Below are 12,548 nucleotides of genomic sequence, written 5' to 3' on the forward strand. Positions count from 1 at the left end.
CACAATATGCAAAGTCCAAAGCACATACAAATCCCAAAACATACAAAAAAAAAACATTCCAGAAGTGCTCCAGGCCTCTAGGGGGCGCGCTACGTGGAACAACTTGATGTCTGACCAGACGTAGAGAGAACGAACTGCTGCAGTGCAGTGAAGTGCTGCAAATTGAAGGCGGACAAAGTTGATCTATAAGAAGTTAAGTTTTGTTTTGATACAAAGAGCGTCATATTTACCCAGCTAGCGTTAGCTTATTTGGTAAAAGAGTTTGCAAGTCAAGAGACGGCACTGTGCACCTAAATGTAACTCTTGACATCATATTATAGATATATTATAGGTGCAGAGAGGAGTTGGTTGTTCCAATGTAAATCCTAATGTGAGAGTTAAAGGACGGTCAACAATATAATGTACCTTGGTGAGTTTGGATCTATCGTGGCATTTATTCTTAAAGTGAATTTAATTTATTTCAGTCAGTCATTTGTGTGTATGCAGGTGTGGGAAATTCCAAATGTTCCAAAAGTGAGCACTCCACGAATGGACAACAGTTTGCCAGGGTAAAATAAAACATTGTCAACATATTATTTTGTGCCACAAGAAGCAGAAGGTTTTAACAGTACAGTAGTTTGAATATATTTGTTGTTTACCTTTATCAGACCTCCCAGGCACCCACAACCAGCGTCTGATCAGGTAAGAATAATTAAAAATGTAATTATACCATGTAGGTTTGAATTTCTGAACATGAAATCAATAAATACCTTTGTGTGCACTTAAATAGGAACAAAATATATAGGATGGAGCACCAACCCCATTCCAAGAAGAGGTCCAGTCTGCCCCGGGTCAGAACAACTTCTACAGTATAGGCAAACAATGTTGACAGTTGCATCGTGACACAGTTGTGTGGTGTGTATCTTTATTTTTACATTTGTTTGTTTGTATAGCCTCCAATCACAGTGGGTAACATTGCCAGGAAGCAGAACAATTATACTTTCATACATTTCCAAATGACACCCACAACATCTTAGTGAAGACGATACAAAAAACAACCACAAATATTTTTCAAAGATCAGATATTGTTTCTTGCATCCATTTCAAATGTATGACAAAAGTACTGTTGTCAGATTAGAACACAATGTATTGAAAAAAAAAAACAGGTCAGATTAGAACCCAATGTATTTTTTAAAAAAAACAGGAAGAGGATCGACATCCTTTTGTAAATATGACTGTCATGCATACATTATGTATTTGAAAATAATTATTAAACTGTCTTCTCACTGCAGCAACTACACAAATGTGTAAGCACTTATCATTATTGATAGCCAGTCTGAGCCAGAAGACAAAATGGAGCAAAGGTATTAATTGTTACTATTACCACTTAATTTGTCTATTCTATACTGTAAATCTTATTACTAGCTTCATCATTTAATATTTCAATACATCACTTTGTCTTTCCCAGCACAGAATACCTGACTGCGGCACACATTGTTGCAGAACTCTCTGCAAAAATAACAAATACATCTTGCAGCAGGTTCAATATTAATAGAGCCAATGTGTGGGATGGAGCAATCCGCAGCTTGAAAGGTGCCTCATTCGACCCCTCTCATGAGATGTCAGTTAAGTTCACTGATGATGAGGGACAAACTGAGGATGGAGTGGACACTGGTGGTCCCAAGCGTGAGTTCCTGACCCTCCTTATGGAATGCCTGAGAATGCGAAGGAAACATCACGTCAGCAACTGTTTGTGCCCCATGGCGGTGTGACTTTCCCAGCCGCTCACTGTCTCAAAATCTGATTCTAAATGTATAATGTTCTCTATAAAGATAGAACTAATACACAATTATGAATGTATAATATAATACACATGTTTTGTGTATTTAATCATGCATTGGTCTACAATTTAATGATGGCTTCTACATATTTCACATAAACAGACAATGAAAAAATGTGTCCTTCATGCTGATAACTAGTGTATGCATCTGCCAATTAGTATTCTAAACAGAGTAGTTTGTTGAATCCTTATTTCTTGCATTTGAAACAGATACAATAAAAAAAAGTGAACTTACTGTTGTGTTCAACTTCTGCCAAAAACTGTACATGTTTGCCACAGGAGCCACAGAACACTTGAACTGTCCCCAGATGTTGGCCACAGAAAGGACAAAACATGGCAGCCTGAAAAGACATGCATTGATGTAGTAAATCCATTTAATCAAGTCAATCAAAAAAACATAGTCTAAATAGTGGTTAGCTAAATAAATAGAAAGATACATCATGTTTACCGTTGAATCTGTGTTTTGTCTCTCTCTCTCCTTGAATGTCTTCTCTATATTTGTTCTTGAGCATGTAATGCACACTACTCTCCTGTCATTACTTTGTCCCTCTTCACCTTCACATGTTGTCACTTCTCTTTCTCTCTCAATTCAATTCAATAGCTTTATTAGCATGACCATAGTTACAGGCAATTGCTAAAGCTCTGTATAGTTGCAACATGCACATTTGCAAGAAATACATACATATAAACAAACTGCTAAGAATTCAAATGTCCTTTTTCCGCGGTACTCACTATGGCCTGTGTTATTTGCCTGCACTTGATTTGTCATCTCTTTTAACAATGTTCTTCCCTCACTTTATCTTCTCTTCACGTGAAGCTCTCCTCAGCTGGTGTAGTAGCGTCCACACAGCAGCGTGCGTTGACGCTTGGCGGTGGGCGTGTCTGAAGCTTGGGGAGTCAACGCGAGCAACGCGACCAACAACCAATCACATGAATCTCCCGCCCCCGACATACAAAGCAAAATGCTAGCATTCCATGCTAGCTATATATACTGTCTATGCCTGGCCTGCTAGCTGTCCATTCAATGTTTAAACGAGGTACACTGGATATAAACTCCCCAAACAGGCGAAAATCTACCAGTTTCACCCACTATCTTTGCCACCTCCCTCCATGCCTGGCTCCTCCGGTTTGTATCCCGGTAGATGAACAGAGACTGATCATACAGCACCGGGTGATTCACTACTCGCAGCATACACGCGGTTTGATTGGCTAGCAGTTGTACTGGCAGATTTTCATAAACGGGATTTGATTGGCTGAAGCTTCCGTAGAAGCTTCAAAAGTTGAACATGTTTTTTTTTAACGCGAGCAACGCGGGGCTACGCTCCCCACAATGCAGTTTGGCGAAGCGTGACGTCACCCCATTCAAAGTGAATGGGCAGAAGCATTGAAGCTTCAACGCACGCCGCTGTGAGGACGGGCGTTATGCTGCGTTCACACCAGACGCGATGCGAATATTCGCTTCGGTCTAATCGCATCGCTCTAATCGCTCGAGTTTCACCGCGGCTGCCAGCTGTGTTTACTCGCATCATTCGAACAAGACGCGCTGGCTCGGGAGCTACAACTACAACAAAATGAACATATTTTACCGTGATTAAATTGTAATACACGTTTCTAAATGATGCCAACGTAACAACATACTGATACCGGTTAGTAAAAACCATGAATTAATGCTTGACAAGTCTGCAGACAAGACGGCAGGCGAAAAACCTTTTAAAATGCTTGTTTTCTGAATGGAGATTGGGTCGACCAGGCTAAACTAACATTGTATATGCTCACTCCACACTCATAACAACGGCCTACAGACATAAATAAACCAGCGACTGTATTCGCCATGACACAGACAGTCTGTGGTTTGTACTTGTTTAACTTCTGTACAGTTTCTGAACAGATATGAGGAGCTGTGATCTCTGTGTGCTAACTGCTAACAGCTAATGGCTGATGTTTTCTGGTTGAACGTCAGTGATGGCAGGCTGAGATCCTCACCTCTGATTGGCTTCCGCGAGAACGCGTCATGTGAATTTGACGCTCGAGTTGAAAAAATGTAACTCGCGTTTGACGCGGCCCCCTTCAATCGCCTCAATCGCGTGATTCGCGCAGCGTCCACCGCTTCATGCGCGCCGTCGGAGCGAATTCGCGTGTAATCGTATGGAAAGCCAAAAGTGCCATAATACGGGGGTGAAAAAACGCGCGAACATACGGGGAGGTCCGTTTTTTCGCGCGAAAAAACGCGCGAACATACGGGGAGGTCCGTTTTCTCGCGCGAAAAAACGGGCCAATATACGTGCGAATGTTCGCGCGGTTTTTTATATGATAATGAGCCCCTCCTTCTGATTTCCTTAGCCAATAAGTTCAAAGTGTCTGTAACCAATCAGTGAAGGGTAAAGCCAGACCAAAACAATCTGTAGATGAAAAGTTCCTGACATGGTGAGGCTGTGCTGTAAATTGTGCATTATTCCAGATTCAGGGGACTAAGTATTAATTTGCCTTTGAATATAATAAATATATCAATCAATATATCAATATAACCTGCCTTCATTGTTTTTTTTTAAATAAAATGGCATTACCCTTTTCCTTAAACCTCTGGAGTGTGAAGTGAAGGTATTTTCTCAATTTTTAGATGTCTCCTTAAATCCACTTTTAAATGTACTTCTTATAACATGGCATGGTGTTACATGTCAAAATGTTCAGTAGTCTCTGGTGTTGCTAGAAATGCAAATTCACTCACCTTAGAGCACTGTCTTATGAGAAACCTAGCTTAGAAATCCGATTTTTGGAAAACTTCAAAACTGTTGTGAAACACATATGTACTCATGTCATCCATTTTTTTTGGTGTTTCAGATTTTGTTCACCAAAGTCTTTGGTTCACAAAAGTAGTGAAATATATCAATTACACTATAAGCCTATATAAAAGTGTTGTTCATGTCTAAAATGAAAATGTGTAAATTATAATTTAGAGTAAAATATTTCCATCCCTCTACTTTCACCACAGAAAAGTTACATCAGGACTGAATAATGACTTCATATTCCATACCAAGGTTTATGTGATGTGTACAAATACAAATTCAGCATTTCAACTTTATTTTTCAACCAACTATTTATGTTAACATATGAAACTGTAAAATCTCAATATTTCCAATATCAGAACTTTTTCAACCAACTATTCATTATAAATGTAAAGACAGGGGGTCTTTGTCCATGGTCTTTGTCTGTCTTCCAAGACAGTGGGTCTGGCTGCTGTGTAGGTGGGGCTGATGGTGCATGGCCTGCTGGTGGCTGTGTCGGAGGGAGGTAGGTGGGATTGTCCCGGGTTGATGCTGGTGGCTGGATTGCAGGTACGTCTGCTAGGCGAGACTTCTTTGCTGGCTGGGTTGATCGCGATGGCTGTGGTGGAGGCCTTTGTACCGAGGTGTATCTTGATCTTGTGGCAGGGACAGATGGAGGCCGCTGTAGTGATGCTGGTCCTTTGGTCCTCGGTGGTGATGGCTCTGGTGAAGGCCCTTGAGCAACGGTAGATCTTGACCTTGGTGCAGGCACAGATGGAGGTTCTTTCTCCTAGGCCCAGGCAGCTGTGAAATCTGAAAGAAATATAGGACAATAATTACTACTAAGTTCATTCAAATAAAGTTCAAGTGGAATGTTTCTAAAGCACAAATAACAATGCACAACTAAAAATAAAATGGAGAGGCGGGACAGGAGTCTCTCTCTTACACAGGTATTTTCCAGTTATTTCCCATTCAATATAAAGTCACAGACACAAATATAACTACATCTATAGGTGTGTATGTGTGGGACGAATACAAGTTGATGTTATTCATCTACACATGTTACCTCACTTTTACACACAGAAATCACTTTTACACAGAGTAAACGTTTACTAACGGAGAGTCTATTTTGTCACAAGAGAAAGTTCATGACTATCGATAAGAATACAAACAATACCTATGTGGGATTCACCATCAAAAAGTTTGTTCTCTTTTATCCTCCTAATGACACGCTCTACATGAACCCTCAGTCTGGCAATGGCCTGTGTCTCCCTCACCTCATAGGCTGGCATTTGCTTCTGCTTTGACAGAAAAGGTGGGCAGTACACCTTGCATTTGCAGCAATCGCTGATCAGGAAGCTCTTATCTACCATCACTGCTATGTTTTCAGTCAACAATGCAGCTATTCCAGATTGTTTGAAAATCTCCTTGTCGCTGACAGAACCACCATACAGACTGGAAACAAATGTCACTGCACCATGTGGGGCTATGCCAACCAGGGCTTTCATGGTGCAGTGAGATTTCTATGTAGAATACATTTCACTTTGGAGGAGGAGTGAGGATGGTGTTTGACACCTCAGCTCTGTGCAATCCAGGATCACCTGTGTGTCTGGGAAATCTTTGAATGCCTCTGGGAGGTGGGCTTGAACTTCTGCAGGTGTAAGCCAGATGCACTGTGACCCCAATAAAGTTGTAAGAAAACTTGTCCATGTTGCAATGATGCGGCTCACAGTGGACTGGTGTACGTTGAAGCGGTTTGCAAGGTCCCTCTCTTTCAAACCCACCGACAGGAAGCATAGAAAAAGGAAGAACTCGTCAATTGGCTGAAGCAGCTGTCTCTGGAAGATAAAAACAAAAAAAGGTTACTATATTAATGTCATGAGTGTAGCACACTATGGGAAAAACATTAAGTTGTTTTAGTTCTCTGATGTATTCAAAAAGGATTGAGTACTTTAGCCTTTTAGCCTACACAAAAGCAATGAAATGTCGGAGAGACATTTTCCCTTCAGTTTGTGTTTAGATTGTGTGTTAAAAGAAACGTAACCTACCGTTGATGGACGTGCGTGTGTAACCACTTCTTCATTACTCTTGGCAGTTGATATCGCTCTAGTAACACAAACCATTTAATGAATTGAAGGCTCAATTAAAAACCAGAAGGCCATCAGGTGGTTATAGCTCGGGAATCTGTACACAAAAGACACATGTCAGTCATTAATTGACAGTAAATACAATCGTGTTAACTGTAACACATGGGCTAATGCTTTCCTCTTGTTTGCTATAATACATTACAATTCAAATAGACTGAGTAAGAAGGCACTAGGTGCAGGTATAGTAATCTACAGCAGTAAAATGTAGCAACTACATTAGCAGCAGTAATAATAATCTAAAACATACAGGGAACATTTTACACACAATGACTACGTTTACTCTTCATTCTTACGTGTGCAACTGGGGGAAACGCAGTGGATATTGACATACTTTTACTTTGGTAAGGTTTTGAAGATTTCCACTTGTAGTAAAATATTATCAGTATGTTGTTAGTATTAATATGTTTTACTCCACCACATTTAGTTAACCTTCATAGTTTCTAGTTACTTTTTATATATGAAAACACAGGATTTATGATTCTACATGTTCAGTTCAGGAGTATTTTAAAAACCATAGTATTTGTACTTATACTTCAGTTAAGTTGAGTACTTATTCCAACACTGCATGCATATAGTCAGCGGTCACACGGCAGGTAAACAGGATTCTTTATAAGCTAACCCATCTCAAAAACTTGGATAGAATTTAGCCAAAACATTACCTTGTATAGAATCGGATGTTGTCGTCGGAGCCAGCAAACCTCTGTTAGCAAAACTCTCGCTGGACTCTTAACTCCTGCAGTTGCTTCTGCAGATCCTCCACTGTTTTGGAGTTGTCTTCTGCAGCTTGAGAGGACATGTCCAGTGAAGCTGCTTCTGGGTTTATCCGCCTCATGCTGTCCCGCACTCTGCGTCTCTGTATCCACATCTGCTGGGCCTGCAGCTGTGCCCTGACAGATTCAGGGCCAATCTGGTTATTCCCAGCCACTATCTCCTTGATGAGGTCGTCTAGTGTAGCATCTGAGATGGTGGAGTATGTCCCAGAGCGCAGCATGTGGAACTGCCTGAAAAATAAACATGTTTTAAATATATGAGACCTACGGTATTCAGATTTACTTTACAACATGCATAGTGTAACATGGCTACAACCCCTCCTTGGGATGTTTACAATAAATTGAGACAAGATGGCACTTCCAATGTTGAAGACATTGCTACATACCTCAATCGCCGTCTCACTGTGCGCAGAGATACTTTTAATATCTGTGCCATCTTTGTTGCTGTAAAACCACAGCTCCTCAAAAAAGAGAGTTGCTCTCTGGAAATGCTGAATTGTGGGGGACCTCGACCACCCAACAAAATGAGTGGGGCGTGGTAGCCAGAATGACCTGCAACAACAGCAAAACATTAGATTACATTTATTGTCATTGTTGTAAAAGCAACGCATTTATGCCGTTGTGCCAGAAACGCACACAATGCGTCTATTTTATTGTCATTGCCCAGCCTAAAGATACTTTTAAAAAAAATGAAATGCAGTTTGGCATTAAACCAGTGGACATGCAATACACTATAGTTGTAGTATACAGTAAGAACAAAAGCATAAATGTGTATGGGCATAGAGATACATAGTTGCAGTCTGTGTCTTCCAACCCTGAAGACAGAGACTCCCCCTCTGGCACCCTTTCAATGTCCTCATTCACACGTTTGATGATACGTGGTGTACTACAGATGGCCAGACTGCCCTCGACGGGGGAGGGGGAATAGCGTCTCCTCTACTGTGGCAGGATATAAAGGTGGAATTTGGAGTACAGTTTTAAGTGGACAACTCGAGACTCAGAGCGTCTCACCAGAATGTTGTAATTAATAGCTGGCAACTACAGATTAAAAAAGGTGTTTATATTGGTATTACCCATATTTAAAACAAATAATTACTTTAAAATGTATTGGCCTGTTGGACACTTAGTACTCAACAATACTAGCACTGGTTTATCAACGAAAGCCTATGCTAAAGTGAACAATTATCACATCGACCTACCTTGTTGTGCGGGTGTGGTAGGCCAAGATCTCCGGACTTCAAGTATATATTCCCGAAGGTCCTGAAGTAAAAGATCAGCTGTAGGGACGTTAATTAGCCTGCCCCGTGACCACTCGAGGCTCCTTTCCATGGTTTCTAACCTGTCAGTAAACGGTTTGGTGAAATAGGGGAGAAGACAGAATTTGTAAGTGTGAAAGATCTCACACAACCTCAGTTTAGGTTACATGCAAAAACAAACTACATTCCTTTGTGTTGGTAGTAGTGTTAACTGTGTACGTTATTCTCCCGACCAGGAGAGAAGCTTTAAAATAGGAGACTAAATGGAGTCTCTGTGAAAGTTCAATTGGGTACTTTAATTAAAAGAGGCGCGGTAGTGTTACAGACAGAATATTGTTCAGTCAGACAAACAGCTGTGATCTGGCTCTCCTCGATAGGGAAGAGAAGAGCCCGGATCTCTCCTCCGGTGCTGTTTATATATCGTCTGCTGGCTCCTCCCCGCCAGCCGGCTCGCCTCGTCTCTAATGTCCGTTATTGCATTTAAACAGAGGATAGGTTCTTTTCACATTCAATATATGCTTAACACGCAGTTTCTCCTCATATTCTCTTTCATCACTCTTCATTTAACACATTCTAAACGCTGTAATCAATACTCTAAACAATACTTCTCGGCTCGTTTGGTTTCCGGTCATTCCGGATGTTGTCACATGCTACTCTCGTCTGTAAATAATGTATTCAAATAAACTGTACCTTCATTTAATATTCAGCATGGTAGTATCTCGACATCTATAGTTGTAGTGTTAAGTCAGTAGGCTTCGGTTTGCACCACTCTCTCATTTCGCTGCTAAATTCACCTCTTCAGGAAATCGTATATTAGCCACATGCTAAATGCTAACCGGAGATGAAGGATTTTCAGAATAAAAGCTTAACTGCTTGTGCACAAGAATTTCTGGTTTTTCAGTATAAAAGAGCATTAAAACTGACGGCATGTTTAAACTACATTTCCCCATTAAAACATTGATTTTAATTTCTAACAGTAGCAATAGGCTTGGCCCTTACCTCGTTACTGTGGATTGTAACACGGCATGACCGGCATCATCTGTTTGGAGAAGTCTTGTGCAGTCATTTATTGTCCTTTTGCAACGCAAGATGAAGTTTCTCGTGGACATTTTTCCGGCTGCTGCTACTGCTGCTGCATGCTTATAGAGAGGCGAAGTCCCTCCCTTTCCGGTTGAGCTCCATGGGACCTTATTTCGGAAAAGGTATGTATTGAAGTAAATGGAGAGAGAAAGATTATCTTTCGATCCCGTTTGAATTGAACCACAAATTACACATATGATTTTTGTCAATTTAAAAGATAATTTTGCAAGTCAAATTTTTTTAAATGTGTCGTAAAACTGTGAAGTAACACTTTTTTTTTGCCTGAAACCAGTCAATGACCTACATCTCCCGTCGCGCACCACACACCAAGACGGCCGTCACGTTGGCACATTTCACTTATTTCTAGTTGCGTATTTTTCATAGTCTTATATTTCAACAGTTTTACGACAAACTGAGTTTTTTGACATGGAAGTGATTGTTTAAGATGACAAACATCATAAGTGTAATTCGTGGCACAATTCAAACGGGATCAAAAGATAAGTTTTCTCTCAAGATATATTGCCTGATCTTTTCCCTAACAGCCCTGATACCGAAAATTCATGGTATTTTTCTTTCTTCAGTGTCTGGAAAAGCACAATTATGTTGTTTTTCCGGTTTTGTAGACAACGAAAAAAGTAAACAATCCTTCCTTTCTAAAACAGAACAAAGAACACAAAAATGATGCAATGTGCAATTGCACTGAAGAGAAACATTCGAATTAAACATTTTTTTTTTTTATAAATTAATACATCTGAGGCTGATCAATTCCCATTTATTTGAAACATGAACGCAGGCGACAGGCTACCACCTTAAACAACTGGAGAACAGACAGCTGTTGCCAAGCAGTTGGGACAATTAAGGTGAAGCAGACCTTGGAATACTTTGCATTTATACAAAGATTGTAAGTGAATGAAAAGAGATAACACAAAAAAACGTTTCCTTTCCGAGACTCGAGCCCGGCCCTCCCGGATATTAGACCCTTTGACCGTTAGTCTACAAGCAGATAGTGGATAGATTTAGTTTGAAAGATATAACTGGAGTCCACCCACGCAGCGTCGAAGTGCGCATATTTTAGATATTTAATCATATATTTTCGAATATAAGGGGTAGAAAATATGATTCAGATAACCGCATAAATATGTGGGCACATTTTCAATGTATATTGTCTTGTATAAATTAAGTTATACTCTCGAAGGCATGTTTATGTTAAATATTGTATATCATTACAAACAGCAGAGGGCAGTATAGGACACGGAAAGGCCTCAGTGGGCATGCCGTAAAAGGGAATGTGTTGCTGAGCGCATGCCGTAAAGTAAGTGTTGTTATTATGTGTCTGCCGCAGACTTGGCATTCTGGCTGGAACGGCAACAACGTTCCCTCTGCTTCATTCATTTCTCCTGTTCAACAGGTTAGTAGTGTGTACAAAGATTATGTCATATTTCGATCTAAGAAGTGTTTTTGAAACTGTTCTTTATGTGTAGTTTAATGTCATTCTGTCAGCTAGTTCGGCTCCACTACAGTGGCTAATGGCGTCCGCTAGCTTCTTTGTTCTTCTATGTTACTAGGTGTATGACTCCCGTGCAGTAGTTTGGCTTACATTTCAAGTGTATTCTGCTTGTATAAATATGTGAAATGCTGGTCTGAGTTCATAATTGTTCATATTATTGAAATTCTAATAGCGCGCTAATGCTATGCTAATATTGTGCCTATGATGTGCTGCGTACCGGTACGCCGAACCGGTACTGGACTTGTAAAAAGTTTCGGTTCAAGTCCGGTTAAAACCGGAACGTCGGGAACCGGTACTTACGTATATTCTCCTTTTTGTTCTAAACCATCTAAAACCTTCCATAGATCGAGAAATTTGCGCTGAGAAAAGACGAAAAACATTGTTTTGGCTTCTGATATGGCGGCCATTACTGAACTCACGAAGTCTCGCAAAATATCGCAACTGCTCGCGAGATCTGTGTGACGTCAAGGGAAGCTGGCTTAGACATAGTGGACACTGACAGCGTGGGATGCTGGTTGCCATATTTGGTAGTGTAGCTAAGCTAACTCCTTTGCATGTATGGTGATATAGTGTCTGCCGAAAGAGCAACACTTCACCCAAACAATGTCAATATGCTGTTGTTCTTGAACAAGAACACATAGACTTGTACTCTTGCAGATTGAGTCTTGTATGTACATCACTATGTATGTAGTTGTGTTGTGTAGTTAGTAACACATGTAGAGTTATAGAAAATACATGGTGTAGACACAAGTTGGAAGGGGGCACAATAAACCTGACGAGTTTGAATTTGAGTTGATTATGAGTTTATTTTCAATTGATAATTAGCTCACAATAAGTTCACTTTAGTTACTCACACAACTTGACCCAAGTCCGGACTTATAAGTCCGGACCTGAACCTGAACCTCTGGACTTGAGTCCGGACCTGAACCTGAATGTGAGTCCAGGTACACAGCACTATGCCTATCAGTGGACAACAGAGCCAGGTTAAAGTGAGTACAGTCAACCGGGTTGTGTGTGTTATCACTGTATTATATACTGGAAATGAAGAAGGCTTTAATCCTTCATAAAAGTCATAATATGGCATGTGGATTTATTTCCATTTTTGATTAGAGAAAAATACGTCATACAGTTATTTTGATTTGCTAAATGTAAAGGTATGTTTTTTTTCCTTCAGATTTCACAGCTGCCTGGGCCTAGTGGCCCAGAG

The 12,548-nt window shown here is 40.4% G+C and overlaps 1 protein-coding gene and 1 long non-coding RNA gene across 11 annotated transcripts; one reads left to right on the plus strand and one right to left on the minus strand.

The window, feature by feature from the left end:
• Positions 1-44: 44 nt before the first annotated feature.
• LOC307025195 lies at positions 45-2,266 on the plus strand. The gene is made up of 6 exons (XR_013804108.1): positions 45-409; positions 487-548; positions 648-681; positions 770-894; positions 1,272-1,343; positions 1,448-2,266. It is a non-coding gene; the product is annotated as an uncharacterized lncRNA (long non-coding RNA).
• A 2,589-nt stretch (positions 2,267-4,855) lies between these two features.
• On the minus strand, positions 4,856-11,863 carry LOC307025192 (uncharacterized protein; the record flags this gene model as incomplete). 10 transcript variants are annotated; one of them, XM_079659814.1, is made up of 8 exons in its annotated part: positions 4,856-5,394; positions 6,366-6,419; positions 6,630-6,765; positions 7,388-7,729; positions 7,885-8,050; positions 8,698-8,837; positions 9,754-9,941; positions 11,642-11,863. In XM_079659814.1, 5 exons carry the CDS (start codon positions 11,861-11,863, stop codon positions 7,432-7,434), a joined length of 1,014 nt encoding a protein of 337 aa, XP_079515940.1. In that variant the 3' UTR covers positions 4,856-5,394; positions 6,366-6,419; positions 6,630-6,765; positions 7,388-7,431. The 10 variants fall into 10 exon arrangements, with proteins under 10 accessions (XP_079515940.1, XP_079515939.1, XP_079515936.1 ...); XM_079659813.1 differs by having other exon boundaries at positions 6,312-6,419; XM_079659810.1 differs by having other exon boundaries at positions 6,183-6,419.
• Between the last annotated feature and the right edge of the window lie 685 nt (positions 11,864-12,548).

The sequence above is a fragment of the Notothenia rossii genome (assembly GCF_949606895.1).
Source record: "Notothenia rossii genome assembly, chromosome: 11".
Classification (NCBI taxonomy): Eukaryota; Metazoa; Chordata; class Actinopteri; order Perciformes; family Nototheniidae; genus Notothenia; species Notothenia rossii.